We start from the raw sequence: 20,521 nt of genomic DNA, 5'->3' as shown, positions 1-20,521 counted from the left end.
ATATCCAGCATCGACATAACCAATGATACTTTGATTGGTGTCTTTTGAGTACAAAAGTCTCAAATCTGTCGTTTCTCGTAGATAACGAAATATATGTTTAATTCCGTTCCAGTGCCTCTTTGTTGGATATAAATTAAATCTTGCCAATAAATTTACAGCAAAAGATATATCAAGTCTAGTGTAATTTGCAAGATACATAAGGGCACCAATGGTACTTAGATATGGTACTTCTGGACCAAGAATAACTTCATCATCTTCACATGGACGAAATGGATCCTTTTCTATGTTTAATGATCTTACAACCATTGGAGTACTTAATGGATTTGATTTATCCATATTAAAACGTTTAAGGATATTTTCTGTATAATTTTCCTGGTGAACAAAAATTCCACATTCTTTTTGTTCGATTTACAAACCCAGACAATACTTGGTTTTTCCAAGATCCTTCATTTCGAATTCTTCCTTCAAGTACATCATAATTTCTTGAATTTTTTTATTCGTTCCAATGATGTTTAAATCATCAACATATACAGCAATAATTACACATCCAGATGTTGTTTTCTTGATGAAAACACAAGGGCATATTGGATCATTTACATATCCCTTTTTCATCAAGTGCTCACTTAGCCGATTATACCACATTCGGCCGGATTGCTTTAACCCATATAATGATCTTTGCAATTTTACAGAATAAAATTCTCTGGGTTTTGAACTTTGTGCTTCAGGCATCTTAAATCCTTCAGGGATTTTCATGTATATATCACTATCAAGTGATCCGTATAAGTAAGCTGTAACAACATCCATAAGACATATTTTCAAATTTTCAGACACTGCCAAACTAATCAAATATCGAAACGTAATTGCATCCATAACAGAAGAATACGTTTCTTCATAATCAATTTCAGGCCTTTGAGAAAAACCTTGTGCAACAAGTCTAGCTTTATATCTTACTATTTCATTTTTCTCATTTCGATTTCGAATAAAAACCCATTTGTATTCAACAGGTTTTACATCTTCAGGTGTGAGGACTATAGGTCCAAAAATATTGTGTTTATTTAGCGAGTCCAATTCAACCTCGATGACATCTTTCCATTTTGCCCAATCATGACGAATTTTACATTCACCAAAAGATTTTGGTTCATGATCCTCATTTTCATTTATGATGTCGCATGCCACATTATAAGAAAATATCTCATCAATATCTTCTATATCTTTTCGGTTCCATATTTTTTCAGTATTAATATAATTTATAGAGATTTCACGATTCTCGTCAGTTTGTGGTTCTGACAGAACATTTTCATCATCAGGTGTTTCTTTTGGAACACCATTTTCTATTTTATGTTTATCGTGTTTCTCTATGCCTTTTTTTTTTGAGGATTTTTATCCTTGGAACCGACTGACCTTCCACGCTTCAAGCATTTTATGACATCATGAGTGTCTTCAATTTGTTTTTTTTGAAATTTCAATTCGAGCAGGGGCATTTACAGCATATATATATGATTTTGTTACCCCTTTTGTGTCTGCAAATGCATCTGGAATTTGATTTGCAATTCTTTGCAAGTGCACAATTTGCTGTACATCTTTCTCACATTGTTTGGTCCTTGGATCCAAATGTAACAATGATAGTACATACCATATGATTTCTTTTTTGATGTGTTTCTTATCTCCCCCTAACATTGGAAAGATTTCTTCATTAAAATGGAAATCAGCAAAACGTGATGTAAACACATCGCCTGTCTGAGGCTCAAGATATCGAATGATTGATGGACTATCATAACCGATATAAATACCGATTTTTCTTTGAAGACCCATTTTTTATCATTGAGATGGTGCAATAGGCACATACACCATACATCCAAAAATTCTCATATGAGAAATATTTGGTTCTTTACCAAATGCAAGCTGCAATGGGGAGAATTTATGATATGCACTTGGTCTGATGCGAATTAATGCCGCAGCATGTAAAATTGCATGTCCCCATATAGAAATATGGAGTCTTGTTCTCATAATCATTGGTATAGCAATCAGTTGTAGACGTTTAATCAATGATTCAGCTAATCCATTCTGTGTATGAACATGAGCAACAGGATGTTCAACAGTAATTCTCATTGACATACAATAGTCATTGAAAGTTTGGGAAGTAAATTCTCCAGCATTATCAAGTCTTATTTTTTTGATTGTATAATCGGGAAATTGATTCCGCAATTTTATTATTTGAGTCATTAATCTTGCAAATGCCACATTTCGAGTTGACAATAAGCATACACGTGACCATCTGCTGGAGGCATCGATCAATACCATAAAATATCAAAATGATCCACATGGTGGATGAATTGGCCCACAAATATCACCCTAAATACGTTCAAGAAATATGGGTGATTCTGTTTGGATTAGCTGGCGATGGTCTTATAATAAGTTTTCCAAGAGAACATGTTTTACATTGAAACTTATTATTCTGAAAGATCTTCTGGTCTTTCAATGGATGACCATGTGTATTTTCAATAATTCTTCGCATCATTATTGAACCAGGATGTCCCAATCGATCATGCCAATTGGTTAATATTGAAGAATTATTAACCATCATATTTGATTCGATTGGCCTCATATGTTTATAATGCAATCCAGTAGGGAGCATTGATAATTTTTTAACCACATATTTCTTTCCTGATTTATATGTGGTAAGACACATATATTTCCGATTTTCATCAGTTATCGTCTCAGTATCATACCCATGAGAATATATGTCATTAAAACTCAACAAATTTTGTTTTGATCCTGGTGAATATAAAGCATCATTTATCAAAAATTTTGTATCATTAGGTAACAAAAAATGTGCTTTTCCACAACTTTCAATCAAGTCTACAGGATCTGATATTGTATTCACCATTGTTTTTTTTTTTTTTTTTTTTGGTTTTAATTCCAAGAAATATCTTTTATTTCGGAGAATAGTGTGCGTTGTACCACTATCGGGTATGCAAACTTCCATGAGATTATTTCCTTATTTAGCTTTGCTCATACCGTTTTTCATTTTGAACTTCAAAAGAAATTATGCAATAAAGAAAATCAAGGACAATATATATATGCAAAATATAGTATGTTTCATAAGAATGCATGAAAAATTTAGCATGTTACATTCCAGTCCCACCAATATATCAATCAATGTTCTCGAAATCATTTGAAAAATCGGCAGCATTGAAATAAGTTGAACCACTTAAATGGTTATTGTTTTCAACAAAATTGGTTTCTTTTTCTTTTTCCTTTATCGATACTTTAAAGAGCTTGCATAAGTGCTCAGGGGTACGTGACCAATGTCTTGGAGTGCCACATTTATAACAAGCACTCTCATATCTTTTTGAGTAATTTTTATTTTCACTCATATTTTCATGCTGCCTTTTTGGGTGGTTCGTGACGTTCTTTTGAGATTATTTATTGAAATAACTATCTCGATTATTTTCATATCCATGGCCGTGACCACGACCGCGATCATTTCTACGTCCACGTTCATGACCACATCCTCGACCTCGACCAAAATCTAGTTTATGCATTTGATTTTGGTTTTTATTTTTACTTACGACATTTGCTTCTGGAAATGCCGTAGATACATTGGGTCGGAATTTATGATTTCTCATTAACAATTCTTTGTTCTTTTTTAGTGATATCGAGAGCAACGAATTCAATCTTTGCCAAATTTGACATGGTGGTACTAGAAAAATAACAATGCATTTTATTAGTTAATTTCCATTAATATGACAATACAAAATAATGGATAAACGACGAGTACAAGTATGTTTAAAAATAGATGAAAAGTGTGCGGTGGATAATCGTCGGTGAGTACATGACTCGTGAGCATGATGATCATAATCGTTATGAAAAATAGTCTTAGAAATGTCATCATCTTCATCTTCGAAAAAGATCGAGAAGAAAATATTTTGAGAGAAAGAGTGAATTTTGGTGTGATTGAAAATGAGTTTGAGTGAACATATTTATGGTCCAAAAACTAGCCGTTTTGTTACCGTTTGTGACCGTTGGGGGTAAGGAAAAAAATCGAGTATGTGTTGAATAAAAATTTGTGATAATCATGTGATGCATATAATGATAATCATAATTAAATAATTATGTATATCATATCACATTATTATAAGTTCGGTGTCATAGACATCATTTTATATAATAATATGAGATTATACGAATATGATTAGTATATAATACACAATAATATATATTATATCACGTTATTATAAGATCAATTCATAGACAACCTTTTATATAATAACATGAAATTATATATTAATACAGTTAGTATATATACATAATAAATATATATCATATCACGTTATTATAAGGTCAGTGTCATAGACAACCTTTTATATAATAACATGAAATTATATATTAATACAGTTAGTATACATACATAATAAATATATAACATATCACATTATTATAAGGTCAGTGTCATAGACAACCTTTTATATAATAACATGAAATTATATATTAATATATATACATAAAAAATATATAAACAATAAAATAAATATACTTACTTGTTGAATATTTTTGTCTTCTCTTTTTGTTTTGGAGCGTCGAAAATTATAGAGAACCTTCGAGTGATCGTGCTGATAACGTGTTGTGAAAAAGTAAAAATTTATGGGAAAAAGTAAAAACTCCAAAACTCAAAATATATCAAACTCTACACTTTATAATATTTTTCTCTCAACTCAATTGTGTTTTTCTACACAAATGGAGAGACGTATTTATAGATCTCATTTGGAGATTAGTCCAAATATTAAAACATCATCATCTAAATCATCACACACTAATTTTCAACATTTTACAACTCAATATTCAACATTTAACTTTAAATAATAATAATAACAACATATTTTCAACAGGAAGATTATTGTTAAACATATATATGTAGGCTATAGCACATAATAATTGACTGAGTTTTTTATTTAATAAAATAAACGAGACACCGAAAAAAGGACGAAAATGCTTCCTTAACGGCGGCATACATAATTAACCTGGTCAAATGAAGTAAACCATTTCGATATTATCGGAAATAGCAGCCTTTCTTTGACTCCTCAATTTTGCATGCTTGTTTCTAGGGTTTTCAATTTGGGAGAAACGTGAAAGGCATTGGCTATCAATGTGATTTAAGGGAGATGTGAACTTTTACTCCGATATTTTTTTTAACGGGTCACTAACAAGAAGGAGGATTTCGAGAAAAACATTGTAAAACATTAGAGACTAAATTGGGGGCCCAAAAAGATGATAGATCATTTTGGGAAAAGTGAAAAACAAGATGGATCAAAATGAGCTTTACCCCATAAAATTTAAAAATTTTTTTAACCTAAACTCTTTTGATATTGTAAAGCTTGAAACTTGACCACAATGCTTAATTACGCTTCATGATTCGTATAACTTTGGTTATACCAAAGTATATAATTATTATGAACGATTTTTCATTGTTTTAAAATTCTGGAATTGATGTATAAAACCACCGATCTTTGATAGTACTTTGTGAACTTTCTATGACTCAATATCCGGCTGATCAAAGTCAGCGACCTCGGGCCTCTACACGAGTCGTGTTAAAGCACACAAACTACTCTCAATCCATATCCCATTAGCTTTAACCTTCCGCAACCAGAGGACGGACCGGCTTGCCTAAATTAGGATCGCGATAGAATAGGTGACAACCCGAAAACTGAGTTGGGACATTAGGAAAGCCAGTTTTCTTTGGTTTAAGTTGAAGGAAACCGGGCTCGGAGCTAATTTGAGACAAAGCTAAAGGAAAATTGTAGCTGAGCGTCTCAAGTGCTACGTTTTGATTGCTTTACTTAACAAGGACAATTATTGGGAAAAAAATAAAATGATGAATCAAACTTCCAATGACCAGAACAAAACTCAGCATTACAAGATAAAGTTAGACAATTTATCGTGTTTGCTATAAGTTCAATTCACATTTGTTGAATGGAGTAATTGCTTGTATAAATAACAGAACATGTACTTATATATATAACTCACGCTTCTTGGGACTTGGATCTTCTCTTGCAAAAGAGGGATCCTATTGTCTGATAAAACCGTGCTCCTGTTCATGTCCCTTTCTTTAGCTTTCCCCCATATCACACCGTAGAAACCCGTGGTCACTATCAGGACACCAACCAAACTGTGCAAGAACATCCAAACAGATTTCTTAAACATTTCGAACCTGAATCCAAGATTCATTTTTGCAGCAACAAAATTTTGAACCTTGCAGTATAATGACTAGACAGATCTCGTCATAAAGAGAACCCATATAAAAACCGCTATTACAAATGTTGAAGGATTAAATAGAGAAGCAAAGAGGGGATCTCTCTTCTTTATGCACAAACAGTCACATAGAGCCTGAATGATGAAATAATGATCGCCTGGAAATAAAATCTAGCAACATTATAACAGAATATGAGAGTGTCTGATATACGTTTCATTTACATTTGCTGAATGAGACGATTGCTTGTATAAATAACAGAATATGCACACAATATTCACACTTCTTGGATGTTTTCTTGCAATAGAGGGATCCTATTGTCTGATAAATCTGTGCTCCTATTGATGTCCCCTTCTTTAGCTTTCCCCCATATTACACCGTAGAAACCGACACTTAATATCAATGCACCAAGCAAACTGCAAGAACATCCAAACAGATTCCTTAAATGTTTACAAGAATCCAGGATTCATTTTACACAAACAAAACATTGGACCTTGTAATATAATGACTAGAAGTACCTTCCGAGGTAGAAAACATCGTTCATAAAGACAACCCCAATAAAAACCGCAATGATAATTGTTGAAGGCTTGAATAGAGAAACATAGAGGGGACCTCTCTTCCATATGCACCAAGCAGTCACATAGAGCCTGTATGCTATATTAATCATTGCCTGAAAAAAATTCTTGCAACATTATTAGTAAATATCAACTTGAAAGCCACTTCAACTAAATTCTACTAAAACTATATCCCAAGTTTTCTTAGATACTGTTGATACTCGATTTGATTATATTGAGAGATAATAATCACCCTTGTTATAATATGTGACCCCCATGTAGCTAGCACAAGAATCAATATGTAGCGTTTGGGCTCATTTATGGTTTATAGAATTTGAATTCAATCGGTCTAAATCTGTAGGTACAATTTCGATGATCACTCCTTTTAACTCTTATCAGAATTAAGATGACGTATTTGATTCTCATGAGTAGCAAACTAATGCAGTTACTGGGATTGTTCCGGGCTATGATCACTCCTTGTGTTACTATCTATATTTATTAATTTGAATTGTGTTGTTACCACCAATTATACATCTTGAAACAATGAGAATTGCTTGCTTGTTCTACATATGAGTGATATGAAGATGGAGGGGGATGATCGGACCATTTGCTTACCGCATAAAGAATTGCAGTTAATCCAATAACTGTTTCGATTTTCCAAGAAGCTGCATCTCTTTGAACAAAGAGAGAAACAAGTGACGATTGAATAGTTACAAAAAGGCAGTAAAAAGCAACTACAAGCATCTCAGCCGGGTACATCTGCAGTATGGAAACCTGAAACATGCCCGATATGATTTTTAATATTCAATAAGTCTTCTATTTTAGTGCAAATGTTAATGTTCATGAAGCTGAATTAACGTAAATTCGAACCTGTAATATGCACCAGGATGCAGTGAGGAAAGCTGCAAAAGAAAGCAAAACTCCTCCCAGAATCCAATTTGGCTCTGATGACAAATAGAGTTGTGTAAGAAATCCAGAACTCAACGGCCTATTGAGTAACGCTGGTCCCTTATAGAAAGTCACAACAAATGCTCCGGCAATGGAGATAACAGTTCCACCCATCTTCGCGATGGTACTTATCCTTCTCCAATCTACTTCTTCCATCCTAAACCAATCACTTTTACGTCAATGTCTGGCGAATACAGGTGACTTTGGACGCATAAGCACTTAATGAAGAAAAGAAACTTAACTAAGCAGAACATATATAAATTTTACTTTTCCCTGAAGAACAATAGAAGTTTTGCACTTGGTTATCGTAGAATGAAATTTTTAAAAAATTTCTCGAAAAGAAGTCAACGCAAAAGCTCTAAATGCTTTTAGCCTTTCTTAAAAAAGTAAAGCCAACCAAAGTTTTTTAAAAAATCGACACTCCTTTTCTTGAGCAACTTCTCCATACCTGTGACCCTTGCTAGGATACAACACAAGCCCAGGAAGCAATTTTTCTCATGGCTATGAAATAAAGCTGAAGGGACTCATTATCATTTACCCGTGTAAAATGTCATCAAGAAACACAAAATTTGTTTCAGAAAATCGCACAAATTACAAAAAAATTTAGGCAACTAATACAAGGTATCGAATATACTCTTTCTTCTTCAGTGAACCAAGATAAGATGTTAACAGCAACCTGAAAATTATGGCAAGGATGAATGTGAATGCTGGTACAAGATTCAACAAGGCAGTACCAAGTGTTGGGGAGCTATAGTTAATGCCAGCATAACTGCTTATCTCTGCAAAATACCTAACAAAAGAAAAATGGTCAACTTGGTAGCGTCGGTATTTTATTGAGGAAAATGATGTTTAGACTCGAAAAATTGAGGTTTAAAACTCTTCATTGTAACCTTGATTTCCTTGAATGAAAACCATATCAACAAGGGGTAGAGGTTATCTCCGGTGATTGTGATGGCAAGATGTTATATTCTCGTCTAGACATACTGTCCTTGTTTATACACGAGAATTTCCTTTACATGACTTACTACTTGAGAGATTTGAAATCTCCAATTCATCTCATGCTATGCTGTACCAAGTGCAGTATATGGAACCCATAAAATGTATCTTGTATGATTCAGATAAGATGTAAAACTTGGTAAAAACATCACACTTAAGACTTATTGCAATTGATACAACATAGAGCACCGGAAACATGAAATCATTCCTAAGAAATCAGTAATCGACAGTATTTATGATACTTGGGTCAGATGTGGCAGCATTCATCATCTCTCTACATAATTTCTTGGTATTCCGAAATCAAATTTTAAGCTTATTTCCAAGTGACATTCTATCCTATCAATATAAGACGCATGACCCGAGCTAAATATCCATAGACCATCAAATACATAAATAGGCCATGTTTCATATATTTCATAATCCAACGAAAATATAGTGTTTGCAAGTGCTTATTTCAAGTGTTTCCCAGCTTATGCATACAATTTCCAACCATTTAATTAGCTACAAGCTTGGAAGAACTTAAAATAAGTTCTTGCAAACACTACTTAAAACGCACATGTGTTGCATTTTCCCAGCCAGACAAAAAAAATATTCATTTCAAATTTTCCATCTAATCTATCAAGAGAGCAAACCATGGAAATTGATCTCAATGTCTAATTCCCATTAAGGTTACCTACATACCCTCGTATTATTTTCTTTGACACTTGACATACAATCACCATATTTTTGCCCAAAAACAAGAAACACAATAAAAAACATCATATTCTGGCCATGAAATTAGCAGCACAAACAAGCATAAACAGTGCAACAAATTCAGTAAATGACTCACCCAAACACAGCAAGCAAGAAAATTCTCCAGAGAACAGGAAAATTTAAAGGAGGGACCTTTGACCTGCAAAAAATGGAACACCCAAAACCCATCAAAACATTTCCTTCAAAATCAAAAGTACCATTACCCATAAAACATAAAGCATCAAAAAAGGTCACCTGTGAAAAACAAAGGCGGTCGGAAAAAGAATAAGAGTTGCTAAACCATTAGAATATACAGATAAACTGTAAAAGCTTGTGCCTTTGGACATGGCCATCTTGCTTATTATCATGTTAATGGCTAAAGCAGAAACTGCAGAAATCATGCCTATGAAAGGCAGCGAGGTTTCGATCCATGGCCACTGCCTCAGCGCCATGATCAGATTCAGCTGCTTGGATGAAATTGCAACGAGTTTAGCGTGGGAATTTGGATTCTTGCTGGACTTCGCATTTGACTCTTTGATAATGATTGATCTTGTGGCTGCAAAGCAGTGTACTCGGTTTTCGGTTTTTATTTGGTTTTTACTGTTTTTTGTTTTCGTTTTTAGAAATCTATAATTCGATTTTTGAACAGTTTTATTCGGTTTGGTACGATTTTCTAACAAAACGATTAGGCTATTTTGAAAGATTTATTCGATTTTGATACAATTATTTTAATTAATAATATATTTTAAAACATGATATGCTATCTTTTTCATGTGATTTATTTGTAAAATCTTTAAATTCAAAATCCAAATGATTTAAATAAACAATAATCAACTAAAAAGTAATGTAAATAATCATTCGTTCACTAAATATCAACTCATAAAATATATAATATAAATAAAAATATAAAATTATTAATTTAATGAAATTTCGATTTTTTCGGTCGATTCGGTTTTGACATATATAATCCGAAACCGAACCAAATAAATTTCAATTTTAACATTTATATCCGAATTTCAAAATTGAATTTTCGGCTCAATTTGGTGTTTGATTTTTTCGATTTGAATTTACGATTTTATCAAAATTTTGAACGCCCCCACTACAAAGTGCAACTCTTCTTTCAAAATTCATCTTGGCCACCGAATGAATATATTATATATATGTTCAATTCAAAACCTTCCAAATTAAGAAAAAACTCTTGTGATACGTTTTCACAGGTAATTTTGTGGAACAGATCTCTTATTTGAATTACTTATGAAAAACTATTATTTTTTATGTCAAAATATTACTTTTTATTGTAAATATGAGTATGATCGACACATCTCACGGATAAAAATCCGTGAGACTGTCTCATAAGAGACATAAAAGATTTTTACCCCCAAAAAATAAACATCTTGGGGAAGATGTGACATCATTGCAGTGCTGATGTCGAGCTAACGTGTATAGTGCCACGTAAGCATTTTCGAAGAAAAAAGTTTGAAATTGCCAAAAATCGAAACATACAGCATTTAAACTAAAATATGAAAATATAAAAAATCGAAATTGCAAAGTAACAAACATATGACACTAAAATTGCAATTTTACCTAAAAATAATAATAAGGAATCCGGTCTCTTTCAAAAAAAAATAAATAATAAGGAATCCGATCAAAAATTCAGACTGTAATCTTGACAGCGGGAAAGTCTGCCCTTGGGGTGGCGTGGCAATCCGTGATTGGTTAAAATTAGTGGGACTTTTAACTAATCATACTCTGCCACGCCACCGCAGAACAAAATTACAGTCTTAGTGGGACCCAATCGATTTTTTTATATTAAAAATAATAATAAAGAATCCGGTCAAGAATCCAGACTGTAATTTTGCCAGCCTGAATCCGGAACAGACTCTAAAGCCCACCCGTGAATTATTTTTCCGAATCCTCCAGATTCCGTAATTTTGACAGCCAGAATCCGAAGCAGTTCATCAACCCCCACCCGCGAATTAATCACGGGTAGACTTCCCAACATTTCTTCACCTATATATGATCGGACTTCTGTGACCGAATCCGATGTCTTGTTCTCCTTTTCGAAATGTAAGTTCATGGATTTTTTTTTTTTTTTTGTGATGTATATATTTAATTTTTATTATAGTATATAAAAATATATTTTTATGATGTTTTTATATAGCTGTATGTATGCTTTATTCTAAATACTTTTTAATATTGTCAGATTATAATTGAATTCGCCGTTTTTGGAATTTTCGATTGATTTCACAATTTTTATGCCATGCTTCGGTTTCTGAAATGATACTTAACAGGAATTGAAGAATTGAACGAGAAGAACGGCTCCAACAAAACTTCCATCTCCCACCAGCTCACAAGAAAGGTAATTATTGTAATTACTTTGTTATTAATTGTATTGTTGTTTGATTAGGGTGAAATCGAAAAAATTAAAACGAACTTAATAAGTTTTAATATGTATTTTTTGCTTAGATTACTGATAAATCGAATATATTAATTAATTCAGAGTTTGATGTAATTATTTTAGGAATTTAGTAATTAATTAATTTTCTGAGTATAAGAACAATTAGTTAAATGATAGTGTGTTATATTTGTGGTGATAATTTTTAGCGATACTGTTAAAATTAAGAAAACTTTGTTATACTTCATTTATTTTGAAAAAACACTACTTTGGTAGGTAAAAAGCACTTATAATTTAAAATTCACGAACTTTATAAAATGCTCAATTTTTATAATTTTTTTATTTTTCTAAAATAAAGCCGTTGTTACCACACTAGTATTATATATATAAATCAAAATATTCTTAAATTAATTTTTTTTATTATTATAGAGAGAAGAAATAAGTCTATCGTGTAGTATGCATTTGAATTTAGATGAAATATTTTTTTTAATGGAACAACTATAACTTTTGGTAAAGCGATAAACACTTGATCATACAATTATAATATGTAGGTATATGCATGAAACGGGTCCACCAAACATGTACACATCCCGTTACCCATTTGACGAGGTTTAAATCCGATACATTGTCATCACAATCATAACTTTTTTTATACAATAAGTTTTATAATAATATTTAAAATTTTAAAATATATTCATTATAATATATCAATAATTTTAAATAATTATTCAAACTCTAGTAAGTTATATAAAATAATCATTACGTGCATCACATGAGTGAAATACTAATTTAGTATAGCACTGTAATGGTGTTCTAACCTGAGGAGGAAAATAACATTCGGTTGAGCACCAGATTGAAAGATAAAAAAAAATGATTAAATAATATTTTTATAATTCATCTGAAAACGCATGCGCAGTAAATCAGAGTATTTCATCACATGTAATTTTAAATTTACGGACTTCAAATATTCTGATTTGGCAATGAAATGATTTTAGAATTCGAAATAATGTTAATTGTACTCTTTTTTTAGTTGATTAATTTTAAATTGACATATCTATCATTTAATAAATCTTTTGATATTTCATATATATATATATATAAGTTGAAATATCTTGAAATAGTATTTCGTGAAATACAAGATATATTCTACTCTGCCATTGATCTTAGTGAAATTTATAGTGAAATGGACTATAATTTTAGTGAAATAAATTTAAATTATTTTTTTTGTTTTATTTTCCTAATATTTTAAACTAGTAGCATGAACCATAAAATCTATGATTTAGATGTATAATATGTATATAATTAAACTATTTTGGTGATCGAAAACATTATAAATTAAAAGGTGATAGAATATAAAATAATATGTTTTGCATCTTGAAACAAACAATTGTTTTTTTTTTTTGGAAATTGAATGCAATATTTATTTTTTTACCAAAAAAAAAAAACGATCTATAACTAAACCAAAATTTATTGGTATAATTTTTTTTTTGAAACCATTTATTGGTATAAGTTATAAAATAAAATGATTAGTTAATAATATAAGATGCATAATATTACGGTTGTGTAAGAAATTATCTTATAACATATCATGTATATTTATAGAATTCCAATAGAACGAATCTAATATATTAATTAAGATGTAGATAAACTTAATTAATAACTAAATAAATAAAGAATACTTTCTTTTTTTTTTTTTGAAACCAAATAAAGAATACTTTTCATATTTGTTAGATAAGAGCAACCGAATAAAAGATGCAATTGTCACTTGATAATAAAAAAAAAAAAAAAAAATGAAGTCTATTTAACAAAACACTAAATCATTAGTAGACATGAATGTGTGTATGTATTTTTTTAGTTATTCAAGTTTGTAATGATTTTTTCGGAGAGTATCATTCCAACCACAAAGAATAAAAATGATTAACTATTATTATACCAACCTATTTATATTTAATTAACATCTCATCATCTATTAGTTGCTGATGAAAAATTTCATAAATGTATAAAATTTTATCAAATATGTCATCGATTATACTTGGATATTAAAAGTAATATATCTTATATTTGGATTTTATTGATTGCAGGATGACCAAAAATGCGAATAATGTGTTGTATTTACATGATAGTCATATATCGAATAATATCAATGCCAAGAACATGCATTCACTAATACCTCCACGCCGTTCCGATAATTCTCTATGGACATTGTACAATGAAGGAATTCACGTTCGTGTTCGCTTATGTTTGGCGCACATGGGTTTTTACGGTATCTTACAGTGTGGACCAATAAAATATTTTGATAATCACCTGTTTACAGCCATGGTAGAGATATCACATCGAGAAACCCACACGTTCCACCTTCCAGTAAGCGAGGCCACGATAACCCTACAAGACGTTGCAATGATTTGGGGTTTGAATATCGATGGCATTCCCATCACTGGTGTAGATACCGCCTACGATAAAAATGAGTTGCAACAGCGTTGTTTATATTGGTTAGGTTTCATGCCTGAAGCAAATAAAATTAAGGTGGTCACCTTTCTCTCGGCGCTATACGAAAGCACTGTCTTGATCATATGATTCATGATGACAGCACAAATGAGGACGTTGCAAAATTTTCTCGTTGCGTGGCATTACTGATTATCGGTGGATGTATGTTTTCGAACTCGGAAATTACTGCTGTGAAGCTTATGTATTTACCATTTATTCAGGACATCGATAAAGTGAATACATATAGTTGGGGTTCCGCTGTATTGGCCTATCTTTACCGAGAATTATGCAACACTTCCATGGAGTTAAAGAAGGATTTATGTGGACCTCTTCAAATACTCCAGGTACGATTACACTTATATAAAAATGATATATATTATGGTTAAATTGTTTTTATGTGAATTATATATTGTATATCGTTGCAGATTTGGGTTTGGTCAAGTATTACACTTCTTTCTCCAAATAGGTTACAATTAAGTCACATGACATCGGAGCATGCTGCCGATGTGCTTCAGGGACTACCATTCCCACCTTATGGCGCACAGTACTATTTACAAACACTTATTTTTTAATAAGATTTTATTACTTTTTTGTAATGGCCTACATTGATTGTATACTTATTCATATCATAGGTGGAAACGTGGATTTTCATGGGTGCACACTGTACGACATTTTGTTCGTACAATAAGAGATATGCTTGACAGGAAGGTAGACGGACATGTAATTTTTTAAACATATATTAGTATAAGAATATTTAAAAAAATTTATAAGATAATTGTGTTAATTAACATTTTTTATTATTATTAAACAGTTTAAATGGACCGTATATGATATGGAGTCACCGGAGTTGACTAGGTTCCTTGAGGGAAATAGAAATCTCCTATGTCGGTCTGCATGTCCGCTGATAAATTTTGATATTGTTGAGATGCACCGACCAGAGAGGTGTCTTTGACAATTTGGTATGCGTCAGGGTATTCTCCCACCTGCCACTAACTATGACAAATTTCATAAATTGACAAGACAAGGGCGACCCGATTACGACTGGGCCGCCTTTCACAAACATTTTGTAGATATGTGGAGTGATAGATATAAATTTGTCATCGACGGAGAATTTATCATACCTGGTACACCTGACACGACGATAGAGTATATTGGTTGGTACCGTCGTATTTCTCATATTTTCATTTCTCCGACGGTGGTACCTACAACCATGGTTGGATATCATTCCATAGATGGAAGCTACCGGCAATTTTTTGTAAGATATCTTATGTTTATTTTTAAATAATTATTTTTAAAGTTGGAAAAGTTGATTTTTTTTAACATACACATCCTTTTATTCAATTTTTCAATATAGGAACAACAATATCAACAACGAGGTTATGCATCTATGTCACAACCTCCCACGTGGACACAAAATGAGGGTCAGGCCGAAACTTCTACGACAAATAATTCCAGGTGCACACAAAATTATGGAGACCCCAGACCTTCGAAAACAAATACTACATTATATACTCCGCCTGTGGTTTCAAGTTTTGGATTGTATGATCATGATCATGATCACTTCCACACTCCATATGTTGGTAGCTTTACACAGCACCTACAAAGTTACTGTCAACCATTTATGCATGACATACGCCCTCGATTAAATATATCACCGATCTCATTTCAAGAATATTCTCAGATACCAATAACTGAGACGACTGTGAGCATGGTTGGTTTCAACACAACTCCTGCACAACCACAGACGGAGGGACATGAGGAGTATGGTCGTAGTCGCAGAGTAATTGTAAGGCTGAATCGCGACAATGGTGGTCATTAGTTGTTATTATCATTGACCATTTGTATTTCTATTGCATGTACACATAAAAAATGTTAGGATGTAAAAAAAAATTTATTTAACAATATTTTATTTTTTTTATAACATCAAAATATTTATTACACTCATTTACATATAAACACTATTGGGGATCGTGTGTGTGTGTGTAGAGGGGATGAATACACACTTTTAAAATATTTTGAGCTACAATAGCTCGTTTTTGAAATGTTCGAATATGAACCAAGCACCGATAAATTATATCGAGTTTTACAAAACCAAGCGTAAAACACTCGAAATAATCATTTGAAAAAAATGCAAGTTGAAATAGTAAAAATAGTTTGGTCGAAGCATTTTATCAAGCACTTTGTATGCAACATTTTGGTATTTTAGAGAATACATAAAATTCTTCAACAAATCATCCAAAAATAGCAACAATAAGTAAATGCGATAATGTAAAGATGCACGAATTTGTTTATGGATGTTCGGAGCTCAATATTCTATGCCACCCCTTCTTCCTCACAGGGAAGGATACACTAGAAGACTTTGAGCATTACAACATCATATAATCACCCCACTCCAACCTTAGAACTTATCCCATCGCCTAAGTCAAAACTCGTGGATTCTCACTCTCTCAAATGGCATAACACCGAAGATACAAATTTGCACATCTTTAACGTCTTTGTGCAAAGACTTTCACTCAACTAATCTATACCAATCATCTAACAAATGTGTGTGAGTGAGTTGGGGTGTGAAGAATTTGACTGTAAAAGCTCAAAAAATATGTTGTGTTCTTCACACCAAGGGCAAGCTTTTGAATAAGCTAAATAATCTGTTTTGACGTCCCCTGCATGTGGAAAAGCTCTAACTTAGTTGAATAATCTTTTGGTCATCCACTCCCTTCTCAATCTCCAGATCTTGTATTTATAGCCTTCAAGAATTATATAGACGTTATATACAAGATATGACTGTTGGAAATAGTTGTGTACTGTTTCTGACAACACAACGGTCATATTTGAGCTTCTGAAAAGCTGTTGGCCGGTTGAGAAGAGTTCAAACAGCTGATAGCACCAGGTGACAGGTTGAGAGAGCAGGTGACAATACCATAACCGGTTGAGAGGCAATGTGACACCACCTCGACCAGTTGAGGGGCCAAGTGAGAGCATCTCGACTGTTTGAGTGAATGCGCTCTGTTCAGATGCCTATAATTCTTGTTGTGTTGATTTTTGGAGAATACATCTAGAATTACTCAACTGAAAACATGTATAATCTAACACAATTATACAAACGTCAACCAAATCACTGCAGTTGAATAACTGATCAACTAATCATTGGAATAAAATCAAGATAATCTCAAAGATTACAATACTTGAACCACAAATCCATGTTCTAAATAATCTTTTATTACAATCCCATGTAATCGAAATATTCAACTATTACATTACACCAAAAGATGTACAATGATATTAAGTGCTACATCAAAATGTCTGGAATCATTAATACATCTAATTCAAATGCTTAAATATGAAATATTGTTTAAAACAAAACTTAAATACAGTATTTAAACTCAAATACAAGTAGAAATCTTTCATTCCGTCTTCTGATCTTGAACGTGAGGTTTCTGTCCATCTTCGGTCAAAGGTCTCCATGGACTGCTGTCGGACCCTCTTCCTCACAAGATCTAAAAGATCTTACTAATCTATCGGATCCTTCCAATATTGTTGGGTTCCTTATCTGGTAGATGAGACAAAATCCTTCTGACAATCTCTCCAACTACTAGTGGAGAATCTTCAGGGGTTCTATGGATCACAGAGAATCTAGACGATCACGTCTTCCCACATTTCAATAGATCCTGAGAAGTACCCGAAGTTCAAAATTGGATTTTCTCTTCCAACTCCATCTTGTTGGGATCCACATAAGGCGATTCTCTGATGTCAATCTTGGCAATGACGATCTTGAGAAAGCCTAGATATCTTACTATCCCTGCTAGGGGTGCAAACGAACCGAACCTGTTCGTGAGCTTTACGAGCCCGCTCGATAAATATTTGATTCGTATTCGAGCTTATCGAACTCGATCCGAATTCGAACATGTTCGAACTTTTTTTCAAACCGAGCTCGAGCCGAAATTACTCTGTTCGATAGTTCGCGAATAGTTCGCGAGCCTTAATATTTAATTAATATAATATAATTATATAATAATATATATACATTTCGAGCTTTCGAACCATGATATCTGAATAGTTCACGAACATGTTCGAATATTTCGAACCGAACTTGAACTCGAACTTCATTTTGAGCCAAACTCGAGCCAAAATATTTGAAATTATCGAACTTCGAATCGAGCTCGAACTCGAATATATTCTTATCGAGCCGAATTCGAACCTTAAAATTTTACCATTATTCGGCTCGATTTGGTTCGTTTGCATCCCTAATCCCTGCTCCCGACAAATCCTTGTAAATCAAACATGTGACAATCATCATAAAGACGTCGACTTCATGGATACATATATACTCTATCTTCTCGACATATGTCGCTGCTATTGTCATCAAGTTCAATTCGTAATCTACAAGAATAATCCAAATTTCAACACTATGTCCCAAAGAATCTGATTGCATGCTCGGATACCATAAATGTAGTGACCCAATCCGGATCACCTACTAATCAGAAACTTAGGCATGCAATGTAACAATGAATAAACATAATCAGAGCAACTACGGAAATAATATAAAATCCTGAACCCGACATAATACAATCGGTAAATAAATCCAAATTTATACAACCCAATTGAATTTAACTTAATTCAAAAGAATTAAGAACCTAATGGCTAACCCTGCAATCTTGCCATGGTCACCTTTTAACCTTCAGATCCTCAGGAGAACAACCTGCAACTGCCCCACCGAATGGGGTGTTCAGACAACAGAAAATAACTGACGTGAGCGCTAAAGCTCGGTACGTTAGTACGGTAAACATACAAATATGATGCATACAATGTAATGATTGGGTATCATATCTAGGTGGATAAATCATAATCTCTTAGAATGGCGCCTAGGATATGAGCTAAAATCTCGGGGAATCAAACCACTGGATTCAACCGCTCACTCCTAATTGGACGTGGACCAGGATGTCAAATAGATCACTAGAGTCCGCTCGAACCGTCGGTCACTGTGACTCTTAGTGTCAAAACGTCCTAACTAGGGCTGAGCTCCGTACAACTCTAGCTTATCTCAAAGGATATACATGCTCAATATGATATGCACGTACATCATAATATCTTAAGGCAGTAACATGCATCATGTATTATAATATGCAACACATAAGCATGCAAACCCGCTGGCTATCTCAGTCAGTACTTACGTATATTACTAAGGCAGTCCTAAAAGCATTCATCTAGGTTCCAAGCTTACCATTTAGCACTACAAAGAAAAGTAACCATGCATTATATTCTTGCTCTAAAAGTTTTAACTAAGCTATTGCATCCTCCTTATTCTCTATTAGGAGCTAGAGTTATACCTTCGTCCGTTGTAAGCCCGCTGATATCTAATGCCCCAGAACTTGGGCACAGATCCGCTATAACCTTGAAGACGCCTCGCCAAGGCCCGGACCATGCCTATATAGCTAGAAACTCCTAAAATAGCCTAAGAGACGAGAGAAGAGCTTGTGAATTGGCAAGTAAAATGTGAGCCTCAGACCCCTTATTTATAGACCATGATCGGAAGCTCCGATCCCTACATGTATTCCATGTTCGGAACTGCCACGATCGCAAGCTCCGATCTATACTTCGGAAGCTCCGATCTCATGCATGCAACTACATTTTCAAGCATCAATGCCACGTTACAAGACACCACGATCGGAAGCTCCGATCCCTCTTCAGACGTTCCGATCGTCCCGTTGCTTCCGAACTGTTTCGCTGGTTCCGATCCTTTCGGAACCTCCGAACCCTCTAGGCTATGTAGTTCGGACCTTCCGAACTACTAGAGCTCAATTGAGCCCATTAGCCATTCTTGAGTATTCTGGATCCGATTTCTTAGTCCGTTTGATATAATAAAAATCTCTTAATCATGTTTTATTAATTGTAAACATGTTTAACCATTTAATCTTGTAAAATGGAACTGGGTTACTACATGCATAATTAATATTATAGTACTGACATGACAAATCATTAGTTATTAGATCTACTATTAGGATGACACCCTTAAGGTAGGTTGAACTAAACCATTCACATGTGTGAGGCCTCGGTTCTAATCTTCTGTTCTTAAGATAATATAAACAATTATCATGCACCATCTATAAGTTAAGGCAACAAGAAGAAATAAAAAAAATTTCTTTTTTTTTTTTGAATGAACAGTACTGC

The 20,521-nt window shown here is 33.2% G+C and overlaps 2 protein-coding genes across 5 annotated transcripts; one reads left to right on the top strand and one right to left on the bottom strand.

Annotated features, from left to right (window-relative positions):
- Positions 1-6,231: 6,231 nt before the first annotated feature.
- LOC140880513 (WAT1-related protein At3g28050-like) lies at positions 6,232-10,048 on the bottom strand. Its single transcript, XM_073285025.1, has 7 exons — positions 9,733-10,048; positions 9,575-9,637; positions 8,426-8,539; positions 7,672-7,906; positions 7,417-7,575; positions 6,766-6,917; positions 6,232-6,663 (listed from the first exon to the last, which is right to left on the bottom strand). Exons 1-7 carry the CDS (start codon positions 9,927-9,929, stop codon positions 6,525-6,527), a joined length of 1,059 nt encoding a protein of 352 aa, XP_073141126.1. The 5' UTR covers positions 9,930-10,048; the 3' UTR covers positions 6,232-6,524.
- A 1,310-nt stretch (positions 10,049-11,358) lies between these two features.
- LOC140884270 (serine/threonine-protein phosphatase 7 long form homolog) lies at positions 11,359-16,202 on the top strand. Of its 4 annotated transcripts, XR_012150620.1 has the most exons (8): positions 11,359-11,544; positions 11,769-11,836; positions 13,954-14,700; positions 14,782-14,900; positions 14,989-15,064; positions 15,168-15,315; positions 15,427-15,611; positions 15,711-16,202. XR_012150620.1 is itself a non-coding variant. In XM_073290979.1 (6 exons), the coding sequence occupies exons 3-6, from the start codon at positions 14,443-14,445 to the stop codon at positions 15,306-15,308; spliced, it is 594 nt and encodes a 197-aa protein (XP_073147080.1). In that variant the 5' UTR covers positions 11,359-11,544; positions 11,769-11,836; positions 13,954-14,442; the 3' UTR covers positions 15,309-16,202. The 4 variants fall into 4 exon arrangements, 1 of the variants encoding a protein (XP_073147080.1); XR_012150621.1 differs by having other exon boundaries at positions 14,578-14,700; positions 15,168-15,611; XR_012150619.1 differs by having other exon boundaries at positions 15,168-15,611.
- The last annotated feature ends 4,319 nt before the right edge of the window (positions 16,203-20,521 follow it).

Source organism: Henckelia pumila, chromosome 2, assembly GCF_033568475.1.
Source record: "Henckelia pumila isolate YLH828 chromosome 2, ASM3356847v2, whole genome shotgun sequence".
In the NCBI taxonomy this organism is placed as follows: domain Eukaryota; kingdom Viridiplantae; phylum Streptophyta; class Magnoliopsida; order Lamiales; family Gesneriaceae; genus Henckelia; species Henckelia pumila.
This window is presented reverse-complemented; position numbering and strand designations above follow the sequence as displayed.